The following is a 13,703-nucleotide window of genomic DNA, read 5'->3' as shown; positions in this document are numbered from 1 at the left end:
CAGCTGTAATGGAAAAAAATGCCTTTATTGATTTTAGTTTCCATGGAAACAAAGAAAATCAGAGTCAGCCTCCAAAGCTCTCAAATTTTCTGCTGCTATGAATCACACTCACCCCTAACCTGCACAGGTGAGAGTTTTCTACCTGAGAGCTCAAACTGACACACTGAGGCGCTGGCCCCTCGCCAGAGATGACGACCTATCATCTGTAACTCCCCTCTGATCCCCCCCCTCTCACGCCCTGTGGAGAATCGCACCTTTCTGGCTTTATTATTTTACTTCCTGTTTGCTCAAAGCATAAAAAACAGGAAGTTGATGTTTGGGACTGTTAACTGGACAATAGTCATGTGACCAGATGAAGCAAAAACGCCATCTGCTGGTGAAACAAACTTTATTCACCCAAAACCCAAACAACAAAACATCAACACAAAGAGATCCCTCCACAAATAGGGACTGGTCACACCCACCACCTCATATTGGCTGTCACAACATGAATTTTAACCAACAGCAACATCCATTAACATCCAGCCAATATTTACCTTTAAATCCTAACTTTAATTTTGAAAGTCTTGCTGCAGGAAAAGTGTTCATAATAATGTTACCACTAATTCAAAACAAAAGGGTTTTTAGCCTTGAGCTAATATGCACGTTACATAGTGGGTGGGATGTAGTGTGTGGCTGTGTGGTGAGGGGACGGGGCAGCAATGTATCCAACAACGTGAGAAGGGTTGGGGGCAGGGCAGTAGAGTCGTGGGGCGTGGCCTCCAGTCGATATTGGCCCCCAGTGGACAGAGGAAGGGAGGCATGGGTGGTAGGAAGAGTGGTGAGGGTGGTGGGCGGGATGTGGAAGAGGAGGTGCAGGGGCTGTAGTCAGGTAGGTGCTTGGGGGTGGAGCTTCATATGGCAGGTGGAGTAGTGGGAGAGGAGGAGGGAGGGGCGACTGATCTGGGTAGAGGAGAGCAGAGGAGGGGGCGGAGCCTGGAGGAGTAGGACTGATGGAGGAGGAGCTTTCCATGGAGACACCTGAGGAGACAAACCACATGCTTATATTTTCAAAGTAAATTCGTTTATAATGCAGAAAATTTGGGTTTTAACGTGGAGGCAGACTAATCATGTGACCTGACCAATGACTAACAGCGCCTGCAATTGGCGCATTGTGCTTCTGTCTTCATTTACACTGCACCTGACTCCAGAATTACTGCATCGCACTTCCTGTCTGTTGCCACGCCTGTTTGCTATGTTCATCCGGTCAAATTTCACCTTAATAACAATACAGTAGTCATTCGGTACAGGAATGTGACAGCTGGATGGTGTAGGGTTCGCCCCACCCTTCCCTCCTCATCACGCCACTCTCACCGTTATGCAGCTGTAAAGCTTCACCAACAGACCTGCTGACCTCTGGCACTTCTACACTGTTTTATTGACAAACACTTCCTGTTTTGGCAGCGTGTGCACTCCAAAGGTAAAGGTGTGTCACTAGTACTGACCGCCGTTGTGTCCCTCTGTCTGTCCATCTGCAGACCTGGAGGATTCTGGGTAGGAGCTGGCGGGCTGATGGGAGATCCGCCCAGTCTCAGAGAACGGCTGGGAGGCAGCTGGGGACGGAAGATGGGACAGATCAAGTCACAGTAAAGGGGGTGGAGCTTAAATTAAAACACCTGAGGGACCATCCATGCTGTAATGACATCACTGCACACATCTTCCTGTTAGTCATGTGTTCCCCACAGTTGCCGCCTACCTGATCGCACTGTTTTATTGTGAAAGGCTTTGCTACGGAAGTGAAGGCTCAGCTAAAAGATGAAACTTGCATCTTTTGTATACAGGTGGAGGAAGTGCAGCACCACCTGCTGGAACCGATCACTCTTACCGTGCAGAGGGGGCTCCTGGCCCAGGTAGGGCGTGTAGGGCTGGTAGGGGTAGGCAGTCTCAGGTGAGGAGGCGGGATACACCTGCTGCTGTTGCTGCCAGCAGCTCTGATGGTACCACTGAGGAGACAGATGGTCACATGACGGTCACATGACAAATTCACAGCATCATGTCATCACCTGAACCTGAAACACCTGCAGAATCATCTATAAACATTCAAAGAACCTGAAGGAAACGTGTGTCTCTTTGAAACGGCAGCCACAGGTTAAAGGAGAGGAACACCAGTCACATGACCTCCACAGGACCCAGGTGATCAGAGTGTCCTTGGAAGATGTTTACCACACCTGCAAGTGACTCAGGTGCACTCAGACTTCTGCTGCTAAAACAGATTTGCCAGTGGAGGAGCTGAGCTAGTTTCAGTCATTATGTCCTGTTTATAGATCGGAAACCTGCAGTCAGCTGAGACTGAAGGATCACCTGGATGATAACGAAAGGTTTCTCCCACTGAAAACGTCCAGAACAGAATCAACATTCTGTGATGCTCCGTGAATTCATTCAGGCGTCTCACCTTCACCTGTCAGCGCCGCTTCAAAGACTGCTGTTTACTGTTCAGGTGTCTCTTACCTGGACGCCCAAATTGAAGTAATACTGGAGGACTCTGCAGTCTACACACACACACACACACAGACACACACACACACACACACACACAGACACATAAATCAAACTGATCCATATGGATACAAACTGTAAACACAAGCTTTTGACTTCTGACCTCTTGGTAAATCACTTCCATTAGGGTCATATGAATAAGGGGGCGGGGCTACCACAGTGCAGAGCGGCTCACCCAACTCATTAACCAACCAGGAAGAAGCAGCTGGGATCGCCATGGCAACTGGAACCAGAAAACGTGTTAGTGTATGGCAACCTACTGAGAACCAATGAGACTGAAAGACTTCGTGTCAGCTAAAGCTCTCAGAGGTGACAGAAGTCCCTCCCCCTGATATTCAGACTTCCTGTTTTAGAGGTGCAGCCAATCAGAGCCAATTAAAGCGGGTTCGGGCCTTAAACAGGGCAGAGCTCTGAGAGAAGTAACTGAGGTGGGCAGTGTTTGCTTACCTGAGCGTGTCTGCGCGTGTGTGGCTGACGGCAGGTGAGCAGCTGCTGGTAGCCGTGATGAGGAAGAGGAGGGTGAGGAGGAAGAGGAAGATGGAGACGAGCAGATGACTGACAGCGGCTTCACTACCTGAAACACACACACACACACACACACACACAGCAGTGAGCGAACACCTGCAGCTCTGCAGGCAGCCACAGGGGGCAGCACATCAGGATTCTGTGATCAAAAGATCTCAATTTCTGTTTTCAGTCACAGCGATTCTGCTCGTACACACAGAACCCACCAAGCGTTTTCTTTTTTCCCCCTTTAATACAAAATATTTTTATAGAGTATTTATGGATATAGTTTACAAAGAAAGAAAAGACGGACAACAAACTGTTTACAATGAATACAAAACAGAACTTCTCATGTTAGAACATCGTTTTCCTCTCTTATTATTTACCAAACAAGCAACGAAAAGAAAAAAACTACAAGATAACCAAAGCCAGAGGGATTATGATATTAACTAACCCTGTCCACAAGAACCACACAGAAGTTAGCTGCAACATCACTGAGCTTCACATTCCCATTAACAGACAGACATCAGACCACTATGGAGAAGCAAATCCGTTAGTCAGCTGGAACATCCGTAAGTTGAAGTTTAGAGAAGTTTTCCAGAAAGAGACCCCAAATTTTATCGAATGTGCCCTTTTGGTTCTGGATGGAGCAGTGGATCTTTTCCAGACTGAGACATGACATGACATCAGCAAGCCACCGAACATGGGAGGGCGGGGCAGCGGCCTTCCACCTCTCAAGTCCACCTCATGGACTTGAGAATGGGAGCTGGGGTTACACTGCACAGTTTATTATAGATGCGAGACATTACAGCTTTGCCTGATAGTTGCAAATTAAGGAGCTCGTCCAGTAAGTTAGCAGCTGGAGCTTCTGGAAAATTTGAGAGGTGGGATTGCAAAAAATGTCTGCTTTGTAAAATCTATCTAAAAAAGTGAGTTTTGGGAAGATGTATTTTCCTGCCAGCTGATCGAATGATGATAGTTTATTGTGTATAAAGAGACCTTTAAAGTAAATAATACCTGCTCTAAACCAGACCTGGAACAAGTTGTCCAAAGCTGGGGGAGGAATAGGTGGTTTGAAAGGATGGGGCTTTTAAGTGAAAAATAATTAAGATTGAAATGTCTCCTGAACTGCGCCCAAACCCTGAGGGAGTGCCGAATTATTGGATTAGATGTAAAGTTGTCAATGGATGAAGGAAGAGAAGAACCCAGAAAGAAGGCAAGAGAAAATTCCCTGAGTTGAGCCTGATTCCATTGCCAGCCAGCTGGTGGGGCCCACACCCTCCCCAGACTGGAACCAGTAGGTCAGGGACCGAATGTTGGCAGCCCAATAGTAAAAGCGGAAGTTGGGGAGTGCCAGACCCCCTTCAATCTTAGGTTTCTGTAAATGCACCTTAGCTACTCCAGGTCGTTTACCCTTCCAAATATAAGAGGAGATTCCAGGAGAGTCTAGAGTTGTAAAGAAAGACTTGGGGATGAAGACTGGTAAAGATTGAAATAAGTTGGTCTCAAAGGTACGGTTTAACTTGGTTTAAATCCTACCTCTCAGAGAGGTCGTTCTCTGTTGCTATGGGGCAACACTCCTCGGCTTCTGCCCCTATTTACTGTGGTGTGCCTCGAGGGTCCGTGCTCGGTCCTGCTCTTTGTACATGTTGGGATTAATTTTTAGTAAATACAACATCTCCTTTCACCGTTATGCCGATGATATCCAGATTTATTCACCTCTGAAATCCGATGTGTCTGCTTCTTTGCAACCTCTGTTCAACTGTTTGCATGAAGTTAAATTTTGGTTATCACATAATTTTCTTACATTGAGCGAAAATAAGACCGAAATCATAGTCTTTGGTAGTCACACTCTGCTAGACCGGTTAGCTGATGCCCTTGGCCCTCTCGCTAGCCATCTCTCGCTCACTGTAAGGAACCTCTGAGTGTTCCTGGATGGCCCTTTTAAACTTCAGAAACACGTCTCCACTGTGGTAAAAACAGCTTTTGCCAGTTGCGTCAGATATCCAAAGCAAAGCCATTACTTCCTTTAAAGGACCTTGAAAAGCTTGTCCACGCATTTATCACATCCAGACTGGACTACTGTAACTGCCTCTACTCGGGCCTCCAACACTCTTCTCTTTACCGGCTTCAGTTAATTCAAAATGCAGCTGCGCGTCTTTTAACAGGTACGAGAATCTATGAACGCATAACTCCAATTTAAGCAAATTACATTGGCTCCCTGTCAAATATCGCATAGATTTTTAAATTCTTTTGTTCACTTTTAAAATTCAGAATAATTTAGCGCCCAGCTATCTCTCTGAACTCCTCCACTTACACAATCCCAACAGAGCACTTAGATCGTCCAATCACAGGCTCCTTGCACAACCTAGGTCTCGAATGAAGTCGAGCGGTGACCGGGCCTTTGCAACCGTGGCACCCAGACTCTGGAATAACCTCCCTGTTCATGTTCGTACTGCCGAGTCGATCCAGTCGTTTAAATCACGTCTTAAAACTTATCTTTTTACTTTGGCCTTTGATTCTAACTCGTTGGCTGTTTTAGCTTATTGTGTTGTTACCTATTGTTTGTTGTCCTGTTTTATTGTTTGTTTTAATTGTCTTGTGTTTTCACTGACTGTGAAGCACTATGGTCAACACTGTTGTTTTAATATGTGCTCTATAAATACATTTTGATTTGAAGTGTAAGAATTTAGGAAGGATATTCATTTTAATTGAATTAATTCGTCCGACCACAGTTGTGTTCAGGGGTGACCACTGTTGAAGGCTTTGTTTGACATTCTTCAATAGTGTAAAAAAGTCGGCTTTGAGAAGTTGTTTATACTTTCTTGTAATTGTAATACCAGGTAGGTGAACTGCTCCTTGACCACTTTAAAGGGGAAACCCGACAAATCTATTGGAAACGCTTCTTCATTTGATAGACAAAGTTCGCTCTTGGACAGATTTAATTTATAACCACAGACTTGACTGAAACGCGTGAGTAGAGACAATATAGACGTTAGGGAAGCATGTGCATTTGAGATAAAAAGCAATAAATCGTCAGCATAGAGAGAGACTGTTCAGTTTGACCTCTTTGTATGCCCTGGACAAGTTTACTGCTTCGAAACAGCATTGCTAAAGGTTCAGTAGCTAGATCAAATAACAACAGGCTAAGGGGACAGTCCTGACGTGTGCCACGTTTGAGTTTGAATGGTTTTGATTTCTGGCTATTAGTGCAAACAGACGCAACAGGGGACAAGTATAGGCACTTGATCCATGAGATGAAGTTGGGACCGAACCCATATCTTTCCAGCACAGCAAATAAATAGTTCTACTCCACGGCATGAGTTGAAAGAAGTTCAAATTTGGTTTGGAGTTCAATATGTTTCTTGTAAACCTCAGAGTCCTTATTGTATGCATAGTGATGGTCCAAGTGTTTTATTTTATCGGCTAATTCTTGCCTTTCTTTGAAGTTTACCCTCTTTACATTAGCTGTATATGAAATGATCTGCCCTCGGGGATAGGCCTTCATTGAGTCCCAAACTAAAAGGCTAGAAATATTTGGGGAAAGATTGGCGTCTAAAAAGAGCTTAATTTGGTTATTTGGATTAACGGAGATGTTCGCGCGGCACTGGCGGCACGGAACACCGCCTTTGCCTCCGCGAACACATCGGACTACAAACACGCACATTACCAACTCCGGAAGACGATCAAAGCAGCCAAACGTGAGTACAGGGACAGGGTGGAGCAACAGTTTGACAACCCTCGGAGGATGTGGCAGGGACTAAACACGATCACAGACTTTAGAGGGAAAACCAGCACACCGCAGACCACGGCCTCTCTGTGTGAGGATCTAAACGTATTCTACGCTAGATTCGACACAGCGAACACCATGAGACCGGACAGTGTGCGCACCGCGGATGACGTCAGTGCGCACACTGTGTCTGAGGAGGATGTGCGGAAGTGCTTCAGGAAGGTGAACGCGCGCAAAGCTACTGGTCCGGACGGGATTCCCGGCCGCGTCCTCAAGTCATGCGCGGCTCAGCTGGCTGGAGTGTTCACACACATCTTCAACCTTTCCCTCTCTCTGTCTGTAGTCCCAGCCTGCTTCAAAATGGCCACCATCGTCCCTGTACCCAAATCCTCCACCATCTCCTCATTGAACGACTGGCGACCTGTAGCCCTGACCCCCATCATGAGCAAATGCTTCGAGAAGCTGGTCAGGGACTTCATCTGCTCTGCACTACCCGACTCACTGGACCCTCTACAGTTCGCATACCGCCACAACAGGTCCACTGATGATGCCATAGCCCTGACACTACACACTGCCCTGTCACACCTGGAGAAGAGAGACACGTATGTGAGGATGCTGTTTGTAGATTACAGCTCAGCATTCAATACCATCGTTCCCTCGAAGCTGGACAGGAAACTGCAGGATCTAGGACTGAGCAGCTCCCTCTGCAGCTGGATCCTTAGCTTCCTGTCTGACAGACGCCAGGTGGTCAGACTGGGCAGCATCACCTCATCCCCCGTCACACTGAACACTGGTGCTCCACAGGGGTGTGTACTGAGCCCTCTCCTGTACTCACTCTACACCTACGACTGCACAGCCACTAACAGCTCCAACATCATTGTGAAGTTTGCGGACGACACTACAGTGGTGGGTCTTATCACCAACGGTGATGAGACGGCTTACAGGGAGGAGGTCAGCGCCCTGACCCACTGGTGTCAAGACAACCATCTCACCCTCAACGTCGCAAAGACAAAGGAGTTGATAGTGGACTTCCGGAGGTGCAGAGAAGTACACACCCCCATCACCATCAACGGCGCTGCTGTGGAGAGAGTGAGCAGCTTCCGGTTCCTTGGAGTACATCTGGCTGAGGATCTTACGTGGTCAGTACACACAAACAAAACAGTGAAGAAGGCGCAGCAGCGCCTCTTCTTTCTCAGGAGACTGAAAAGATTCGGCATGAGCCCCCGCATCCTCAGGACCTTCTATCACTGTGCCATTGAGAGCATCCTCACTGGATGCATCACCACCTGGTATGGCAACAGCACCGCCTACAACTGCAAAGCTCTCCAGCGAGTAGTGCGGTGCTCTGAACGGATAATTGGAGGTGAGCTTCCCTCCCTCCAAGACATCTACAGGAAGCGCTGCCTGAGGAAAGCGGGGAGGATCATCAAGGACTCCAGTCACCCCAGCCATAAACTGTTCAGACTGCTTCCATCAGGAAGGAGGTTCTGCAGCATCCGGTCCCGTACCAGCAGACTGAGAGACAGCTTTTTCCACCAGGCCATCAGACTGCTGAACACGTCATAGACACCTCAGCTTCACTACTGGAACTTCAACATTATGCACTCCATACTGTACAGTAATGCCACTTGTTTTGCACAATATCCAACTACAAACCTCTGTATATTTTATTATTATTTTTTTTACTATTTAATTTGTAAAAATGTGTACACACACACACACACACACACACACACACACACACACACACACACACACACACGTAGGAAAATATTTAGTATACACATCCAGAAATGCATACACTATTATATATTGTACATATATTTATTAGTTTCAGGTTGGCCATTCTTGTATTTTGCTCGTTTGTGTTGTTGTGTTTGCACATCTCTGTTGCTTGTGGGGCTCGCACACAAGAATTTCACTCGCATGTGCTGTGCCAGTGTGCCTGCACATGTGATGTGACAATAAAAGTGATTTGATTTGATTTGATTTATAAATTCCAGAAAGGTATTATCAGATAGTAGCGTGGGGTTAAAACGCCAACTCCTGTCTGTTCTAGGTAAGTCAGGCATAGCCAGTCAGAATTAAAGGGGCGTGGTCTGATATAACTATGGCACGGTATTCACAGGCACATGCAATACTAGTCAAGTAGTCTATCCTAGAAAAAGTGTGATGGACGTTAGAGAAAAAGGAATACTCCTTTCAGTCAGATGCAGATATCGCCAGATATCCCTGTTCCCGTATGTAGAAAGAAAGGAATGAATGTGTTTATGTTTTTGAACAAAAACAGGAAATGCACACTCAGACTTTGTCCCGACTGCCGTTAGACCAAAACGAAGAGAAGAAGAGAGCTCGGCGCGTCACAGGAACAGGAAGTGCTCAAAGTCCAAGCACCACCACCTTCAGAGGTTGCGACCTCTGGAGGATGACGTTGGACAGGCGCTTTAGGCCTGCTGTACAGGTTTTTGATTGGACGAACAATGTTTAGAGCCGTTCTCTGTCCAGCTTGTCGCCGCCCACCGAGACGAGGCGGAGCAGAGATGGCAGCTGCAGTCTATGGCGCGGTCGCAACGATATTCTCCTGAAGTCTGAAGCAGGAAGTTGAACTTTCCCGGGTCTGAAACGAGACGCTCAGACTGCGAGGCAGCAGCGCCAACCACTGAGCTACCCTGGCACTGCTGTCACACACGCGATGATGTCACCTTCAAGCTACGCTGCGGGACGTACCTGCTGGCTGTAGCTGAAGTTCACGTCTGATCTCGTGGGAGAGTCAGCCACGCCTCCTTCCTGCTCATCCTTTCAAAATAAAATAAAAACAGACTGATTACAGCTTCATGGGGTCACTGATCACATGACCTCTTCACACGTGCGAATTTCAAACCTGTTTTCATGTGCAACATTATGCTGACCTGCATCACACTAACAGGAGACAGAGGTCAGCTCTTACCTGATTGGTGGAGGTCTCAGTGGCGCTGTAAACTCCGGAGGTCTGGAAACTCTGATCTGAAATAGTGTGAGACGGAGTCACCAACATGGCTGCTGCAGGGAGGCGTGTCACAGCGGGATCACGTTACTCACCCTGTGAACTGTAGATGAAGTCCTCCGTGTACTCGGCTGCATGCGGGAGACACACACACACACACACACACTTAAAGTCAGTTTCTGATGAGTTTTCACAGTAAAAACCTCTCATTAGACTTTTACTGTGAAAGGTTACTAAGGGGAAGGAAGTGAAAATCTGAAGTGAGCAGTGGCGTCCTCACCCTGGTCCTCCACTGTGCTTATGTCCTCCTGCTCCTCCTCTGACGAGCACACGGGAGTGTTTCTGGGTGGGGGGGCAGGGGAGAGGGGCCCAGAGCCTCTCTGAACTCTATAGGAGGAGCCAGAGGGAGGGGCTGGGGCACCAATGGAGGGGGGAGGAGCCACAGTGGGGCCCTGCATAGGAAACAGTAAAATGTGACCTGAAAATGTTACACTTCTTCTTCGACAACAAGTCTGTGACCAATCATCAGTCGCCTCACTCAAGGGCCCTTTCTATTGGCTGCCAGCAACAACCAAGAAAAGGCTGTATATAAAAGATAGACATGTTTGTAGGAGTTTAAAACTGCATTCTTGTTAATGGCCTAGAGGGGGCGATAGCTGTGGTCACGTGGAAGTGGAAAAAACCTCAGTCACTCATCTCAGCTCACACACAATAAAATGGAGTCTGACGTCTCAGAGGACAAATATCTGGGACACTCTTAAAGATGTGATGTCGCTGCTTACCTCACCTGTCCTCAGTAATGTAGAATCTGGTTTTTGAGTAACCATCATTTAAACGTGTTTACCATAAACCACGTGAAGCACACGGCCCCTCCCACCTGCCTCAGCGCTCCGTGCACACACGCGCCGCCATCATCGGAGGATTTTTCCCAGCACATACTCACTGGCAGCGGAGGGAAGACGCCGTCGCCGGCGCCATCGAGCTGGTAGTACGAGATGGCTGCGTCCAGATCGGCCGGCTCCTCCACCGCCTCGGGAAAACCAAACTGACACTCTTTGTTCAGAGCCGCTGCCAGCTGACGCCGACTGCGCCTGAAAAAACCACGGAGGAGAAAATAAAAACCCACCGACTGACATCACATCCTCTTTCAGGCCAGAGTGACTTTGTCTGCGATTACAGCACCTCATGTCACATGACTCGATTCATTTTAAAAACAGGAGCTGCTTCAGAGATCAGCTGACCGGTCATTCCTGGTGGTTACATCAGTGTCGTGCGTGTTGGCGTGTCGTGCGTGTTGGCGTGTCGTGCGTGTTGGCGTGTCGTGCGTTTACCGGGACCTGAAGGTGAAGCTCTCGTAGTCCTGATAATACCTGCGACCAGGATGGTAATAGGTCAGCTGAGTACCAATCAGGTGACGGTTCAGGAAACGGGTGGAGCTTCTGACCAGAAACATTTGCGCGCGTGCACACACACACACACACACACACACACACACACCTCATTAACATGATATTTTTTACCGATGGTCGGAGCCACTGACATCGATCAGGAAACTAAGGGGGCGGGTCCCACCTTTAGAAAAGTGCATTTAAAACATTTGTGTCTGTGAGTCAAACTGCACAGGTGCATCTCAGGTAAAGTCTCACCTTGAGGCTCCGTAGCGTGGTGTTCGGGCTGGGGGGGGATGGTGATGGTGAGGGGGGGCATAGGGGTCATAGGTCATAGCTCCAGGTGATGGAGGAGGGGGTGGGCGGGGGTGGCCCGCCGGTTGGAAGCGAGGTGGCAGACTCGAGGGGGCGGGGCCTCCATAGGAAGGAGGAGGTGGGATTAGCAGCTCTGTTCCCTTCATCCCACGAGATTTCCTGAAGTAGCGATGGCGGTGATGCCGGTGACCACGAGAGTCCGGGTCTGAGGGAGAGACAGGAAGAGACCGTACAGGAAGTCAGGTGAGTAACACAGGAAAAGGATAAAACAAAACAGGGAGTGGATGGGAAAAAAAAAAAAAAAAGAAGCACCGAGGTCTCCTTTTCTGGAGGGCGCAGCCACATTCCAGGCGGGAACCGGATTCACGGGTTTGAGGTCCGTCAGAGGGACCAGGTGTCTGTGAGGAAAGACACGTGAGTGATGTCACAGCGGCACTGATGGACGTGATCCTGCCGTGTGTGTGTGTGTTACTTCTCGCCCAGTTCCTCGATGAACACCGTGACGGCGGATGAGTGCGTTCCCACTTCCTGGATGAAGGCGTTGTAGTACTTGCCCTTCGGCTCCAGACGCACCTGAAACAAGTTTCATTCCTGATGTCACAAACATGGTGGCTAGGGGGTGGAGCCAAAAATAAAATGCCACCTATCTTATAGTACCACAAATGTTTTTGGAGCTTCATTCATAAGAGTTACAGCCAGTAACCACAGACAGTAACTGTTTTTCAGTGCTTTCCGTGTCTGAACAGCTGATTAAAGTTTGACCTCTGACCCCTCGCTGTAGTGACCTCACCAAAAACTCACAACACGCATACCGAGACGCCTCAGGGGCCCGTTCTTCGTACCTCGCTAAGTAGGTTAGCTGGATTAGATTGTTGACGATTTCGCGTGATCCTGGATCGTTCGGTTCCCCGAAGCTCATCCGGGACTTGCTGTCATAGCAACAGAGCCGTAAGCGTAAACCTGCTGGGGAGCAGGTTTACTTTATGTAAACAGGATTAGATCGCGGCCACGCAGGTATGTCCGCTTCATTTATACGAAAGCAACAGCGATATTCCACCACTGTTTCACCATAAATAAATAACATCAATGTAACTAAAGACAATGCAGCACCTGATCCATTTATTGATTTCACACAGATACATACAGGTCATTTCCTAAAAAAGGGAAATGTACTATTAACATTCTATTACATGTATGTGATTATTACAGATGTAAGTCATATTTCACAGTAGTAATTGTAAATTACTTCATGTAATCAAGATGAGAGACCACGGCTATAAAAGCGAAGGTGGATTTGGGAAGCCTGTCGCAGCCATGTCCTGTCCGTATACGCGAGCAGCCCATTGAGGAAGGTACGAGATTGATAAGGAGAGTTTCCAGAATTCAGCGTATATTGCGGGACAGACAGGATCCTTTAGCTCAGCGCGACAGTGTGCTCATAGAGAGATATCGATATTCCCGTGAGGGTATTATTTACTTAACCAACTTGTTGACGAGGGGGTGCAGGACCACCACCTGTCTTTTTTTGCTCTGCCCTTTTCTTGGTTGCTGTTATAAACAAACAGATTATTTCAGGGTCTCTTTCCAAGAGACGAAAAGCAATATAAGTGATAAATATTACCATTCTGTAGAATATTCTTATATTTCACTTTTACCTGTTCCCATGTTCTAGTGGGTCCTGTTGTGGCTCTAATGTGAAAGAGGATATAATGTAATATAATAAATTTACCCTACCGCCTACTGGTGTTGGCCAGAGGGGCCGATGGCGCGATATGGCAGCCTGGCTTCTGTCAGTCTGTCCCAGGGCAGCTGTGGCTACACCTGTAGCTGCCTCCACCAGTGTGTGAATGTGAGAGTGAATGAATAGTGGCATTGTAAAGCGCTTTGGGTGCCTTGGAAAGCGCTATATCAACCCACTCCATTATTATTATTATTATTATTATTGTTATTATTAAATTACTTACGAGTTTAATTTGTCAGCAACTTCCTGCCAGCCCTCTCTCCTTGCTTTTGCAGCCTTTGCAGTGTTCTCTTGCGTTTTAATTAAACTCTGAAACTCCTGAAATCCCTCACTCAAGAGTTCTTGCTCTGCTGCCGAAAAATACCGAGCGCGCTCCTTGGACATTTTTGCCGACCAATCAGCGGGTTGCCGATCAATGTTTCTACTATCGATGCGTAGCCCCTTTTACGACACCCAGTGATCTCACATTACTTCATCCAGCTGTACTAATCGTCAACAACAGGTGTG

The 13,703-nt window shown here is 47.6% G+C and overlaps 1 protein-coding gene across 4 annotated transcripts in view; it reads right to left on the bottom strand.

Annotated features, from left to right (window-relative positions):
• Window positions 1–289: 289 nt before the first annotated feature.
• alg13 (ALG13 UDP-N-acetylglucosaminyltransferase subunit) overlaps window positions 290–13,703 on the bottom strand; it is a 26,294-nt gene continuing 12,880 nt past the window's right edge. For 2 of the 4 annotated variants that reach the window (XM_086297270.1, XM_086297267.1), the window contains exons 11-25: window positions 11,928–12,028; window positions 11,768–11,853; window positions 11,399–11,660; window positions 11,084–11,191; window positions 10,696–10,843; window positions 10,033–10,204; window positions 9,848–9,883; window positions 9,717–9,772; window positions 9,497–9,565; window positions 2,983–3,109; window positions 2,639–2,758; window positions 2,488–2,528; window positions 1,865–1,982; window positions 1,485–1,592; window positions 290–1,020 (exon numbers count right to left, since the gene is read on the bottom strand). In XM_086297270.1, coding sequence (XP_086153396.1) covers window positions 647–1,020; window positions 1,485–1,592; window positions 1,865–1,982; window positions 2,488–2,528; window positions 2,639–2,758; window positions 2,983–3,109; window positions 9,497–9,565; window positions 9,717–9,772; window positions 9,848–9,883; window positions 10,033–10,204; window positions 10,696–10,843; window positions 11,084–11,191; window positions 11,399–11,660; window positions 11,768–11,853; window positions 11,928–12,028 — 1,926 coding nt within the window. In that variant the 3' untranslated portion in view covers window positions 290–646. The remainder of the gene's footprint in view (window positions 1,021–1,484; window positions 1,593–1,864; window positions 1,983–2,487; window positions 2,529–2,638; window positions 2,759–2,982; window positions 3,110–9,496; window positions 9,566–9,716; window positions 9,773–9,847; window positions 9,884–10,032; window positions 10,205–10,695; window positions 10,844–11,083; window positions 11,192–11,398; window positions 11,661–11,767; window positions 11,854–11,927; window positions 12,029–13,703) is intronic. The other 2 variants (XM_086297269.1, XM_086297268.1) reach the window with 2 other exon arrangements.

This window comes from Aulonocara sp. 'chitande type north' Nkhata Bay, linkage group LG6 (assembly GCF_057382095.1).
Source record: "Aulonocara sp. 'chitande type north' Nkhata Bay isolate Kocher_YH1m ecotype deep benthic linkage group LG6, A_spYH_male_GT1.1, whole genome shotgun sequence".
Taxonomy (NCBI): domain Eukaryota; kingdom Metazoa; phylum Chordata; class Actinopteri; order Cichliformes; family Cichlidae; genus Aulonocara; species Aulonocara sp. 'chitande type north' Nkhata Bay.
Note: the sequence above shows the minus strand (reverse complement) of the source record. Positions and strands in the feature narration are given on the sequence as shown.